This window comes from Priapulus caudatus, unplaced genomic scaffold (genome assembly GCF_000485595.1).
Source record: "Priapulus caudatus unplaced genomic scaffold, Priapulus_caudatus-5.0.1 Scaffold149, whole genome shotgun sequence".
NCBI lineage: Eukaryota > Metazoa > Priapulida > Priapulimorpha > Priapulimorphida > Priapulidae > Priapulus > Priapulus caudatus.
The window spans coordinates 241842-244583 of NW_014577210.1; the positions used below are offsets into that span (position 1 = coordinate 241842).

At 39.0% G+C, this 2742-nt stretch overlaps 2 protein-coding genes across 4 annotated transcripts in view; one reads left to right on the forward strand and one right to left on the reverse strand.

The window, feature by feature from the left end:
* LOC106806239 (U5 small nuclear ribonucleoprotein 40 kDa protein-like) overlaps nt 1-2742 on the forward strand; it is a 16459-nt gene that overhangs the window by 1798 nt on the left and 11919 nt on the right. The window lies entirely within an intron of this gene.
* LOC106806238 overlaps nt 1232-2742 on the reverse strand; it is a 2252-nt gene continuing 741 nt past the window's right edge. For 2 of the 3 annotated variants that reach the window (XM_014808108.1, XM_014808106.1), the window contains one exon: nt 1232-2668. In XM_014808108.1, the coding sequence (XP_014663594.1) occupies nt 1994-2668 (675 nt within the window). In that variant the 3' untranslated portion in view covers nt 1232-1993. Of the gene's footprint in view, nt 2686-2742 lie in introns of all 3 variants that reach the window. The other variant, XM_014808107.1, reaches the window with a different exon arrangement.

The following is a 2742-nucleotide window of genomic DNA, read 5'->3' on the forward strand; positions in this document are numbered from 1 at the left end:
CAAGTGAACATTTAGCTACACATAGATACCAAGAATGCAAGATGGAGGCTGTTTGGTGTGTTTTCGTTCTGTAGTCGTGTGAAATGAAGCGAGCGTCGAGCAAATTTTGCGATCACGCTTTCCTACCTGCTCTCTTATTCATGTTGTTTGTGCACAGGGCGGGCGTGCGGTGTACTTGTGTGTTGCAGATAAGCATTTGAATGGCATTTACGGGTAATTATCGGCAATAATAGGCGAAATAGAGTAGAGAAACATTAAAGACTTTGGTAGTAAATACATTTCGTGTTTACATTTGTTATTTTATTGAGACGTTCCAAGTGCCTGTGCCTGTGGCTGTGATCGGTCGGTCTATACTTGACCGTGTGCCACAGGCACAGTCGCACACAGTAATGTCAGTATAATTTATTATTGTAAATCTAATGATGTGCGTAAATTAAATACAATACACGTATGCTGTCTGTGTAGAGTGCATAGGTAGAGCTGAGAGTGAGAGTGATAACTTAGCCCAGTGTAAAACTGCCGTGAATGATTCATTTAAGTGGATTTATAGTGATTAATTAAGATAAGTTATAGCCCTCCACTCGTTTTTTCACAGTGCATGTATTTCTATTTGTATTTTTTAATTTGAGTTACTTGCAATAAAGATTTAATAATAATAATAATAATAACTTGAAAACTTGACATGAAGTACAATGCTAGTTTAATGCTTGGATAACTTATTTTTACTTTAATATATCTGTACTAATAAACGCCGGGGTAAATGCAAGTTTGACTTGATGTGGCGTGGGTGTGAAGTGATCCTGTGACATGGGATGAGATGTGATGTGTGAAATGTGATGCATTATATTTTCAAACACCTATCATATAGTATCCATAATGCTAGTCTAATGCAATAATAGTATTATGGTTCCTTGATTATATGTATTTGTAGGCAAATCAAAGAGAATTCTTATTATTAATATTATAATCTTTATTGCGTGTAATTCAAGTACAAATACATGTACTGAAGACAGTCCTTTTCATGGAGAAAAAATCTAATAGATGCAATAGTGCCTTTAGTCATGTTACATTCGTCAGAACAACACACTGTACATATTTTGTTTTATGTATTTATAAACATTAATGTCTCGTGTTATATTTGTGTCTTGTTGTCAAGTTGCAGATAAACTTTTGTCTTGTTGGTATAAGGTAAATGTTAAATCAAGTACCATTATAACACGTAAGGCAAATGTGCACACAATCGTGATAATTTGGTATAAAATACATCTTTATTTACTCTGGTTGTCATAAGTAGGCTTTCCGTATTAAGGTTGCCATTACAACAATATCCTAAGCTCTGTGATGCACTAAGGAAAATAAATGCACATGTTAGGTATATAATTTTATTATCTAATTATGATTAAATATAGTGGCTGGCTGCTACTTGAGGACATGTTTGTGATCAGCTGAGATAATATATCATGGGCAAGTTGGAGTTTCCCCATGATGAGCCTTGGGTAAATTTGAATATTGCTTAATATTAAAGCGTAAATATCACAAATGATCTGTTCTATGGGACAGTGAAAGTCAAGTGATGAGTGATACGTCTAAGTGATAATTTGTCCCCAGATTAATAGAACTTTAAGCTTGCCCATAATCTTGGGCAGTAGTGTTAAAATATTAGTATTTGGTAAATATCACACACTTATAACTACAGGCATATAGATGCCCTTGGCTGTGCCTTCAATATAGTGCCTGAGAAAACATGTCTTATGGTACATTTTCTAGATCTGTAGCCGAGTCATTGAATCAGGTACTGTCGATGCAGCAACCAATGCTAAAACCATGGCAGCAACATTGCCTCCGTTACCAGGCAATGCCTGGTAAATTCTGCATAGTCAGGGCTTAAGCTGCCTTTCGCTAATTCGCCAAATGCGAATTAAAGTTGAATTTGGCAAAAAATGTCATTAATTCGCCAAAAAGTTAGAGCTAATTAGGGTTTTCAGGCTGAACTCTACGTTGCAATGGTCCGCCCACCTGTACTTGTGGCACCAGAATCCCCAGTTGCTCCTGTTAAGACGTTCTGTATTCTACCACGTATGCGTCCAACCGGAACGTTGTTCCTGCCTACTAAATTCTGTCCAATGGTCCGCCCACCTGTACCTGTGGCACCAGAATCCCCAGTTCCTCTCCTTCTGTTTAGGACGTTCTGTATTTGCCCACGTATGCCTGTAGTAATGTCGGCAAACGGAACGTTGTTCCTGCCCAGTAAGTTCTGTCCAATGGTCCGCCCACCTGTACTTGTGGCACCAGAATCCCCAGTTGCTCCTGTTAAGATGTTCTGTATTCTACCACGTATGCGTCCACCCGGAACGTTGTTCCTGCCTACTAAATTCTGTCCAATGGTCTGTCTACCTGTAATGGTGGTTTTTCTGCGAATGGCAGCAAGGGGCTGTGGGATTCTTTCTCGGAAAATCTGTCCAGTGGTACTTACATCTGTAGATGGAGTATCAACGTTGTCTCTGTTCCTGTTCAAGAATCCAAGTATGCCTGGAAAAATGTTATTAATATTTGTGTTTCTGCCTTGTAAATTCTGTCCAATGATGCCAAAGTTGCCACGAGTGGCACGAAGGGGTTGTCTATTACCCGTATTTGTGGCATCAGCGTTGTCTCTGTTCCTCCCAAAGAGATTCCGTTGCAAGATACCTCCACCCGTATTTGTGGCATCAGCGTTGTCTCTGTTCCTCCCAAAGAGGTTCCGTT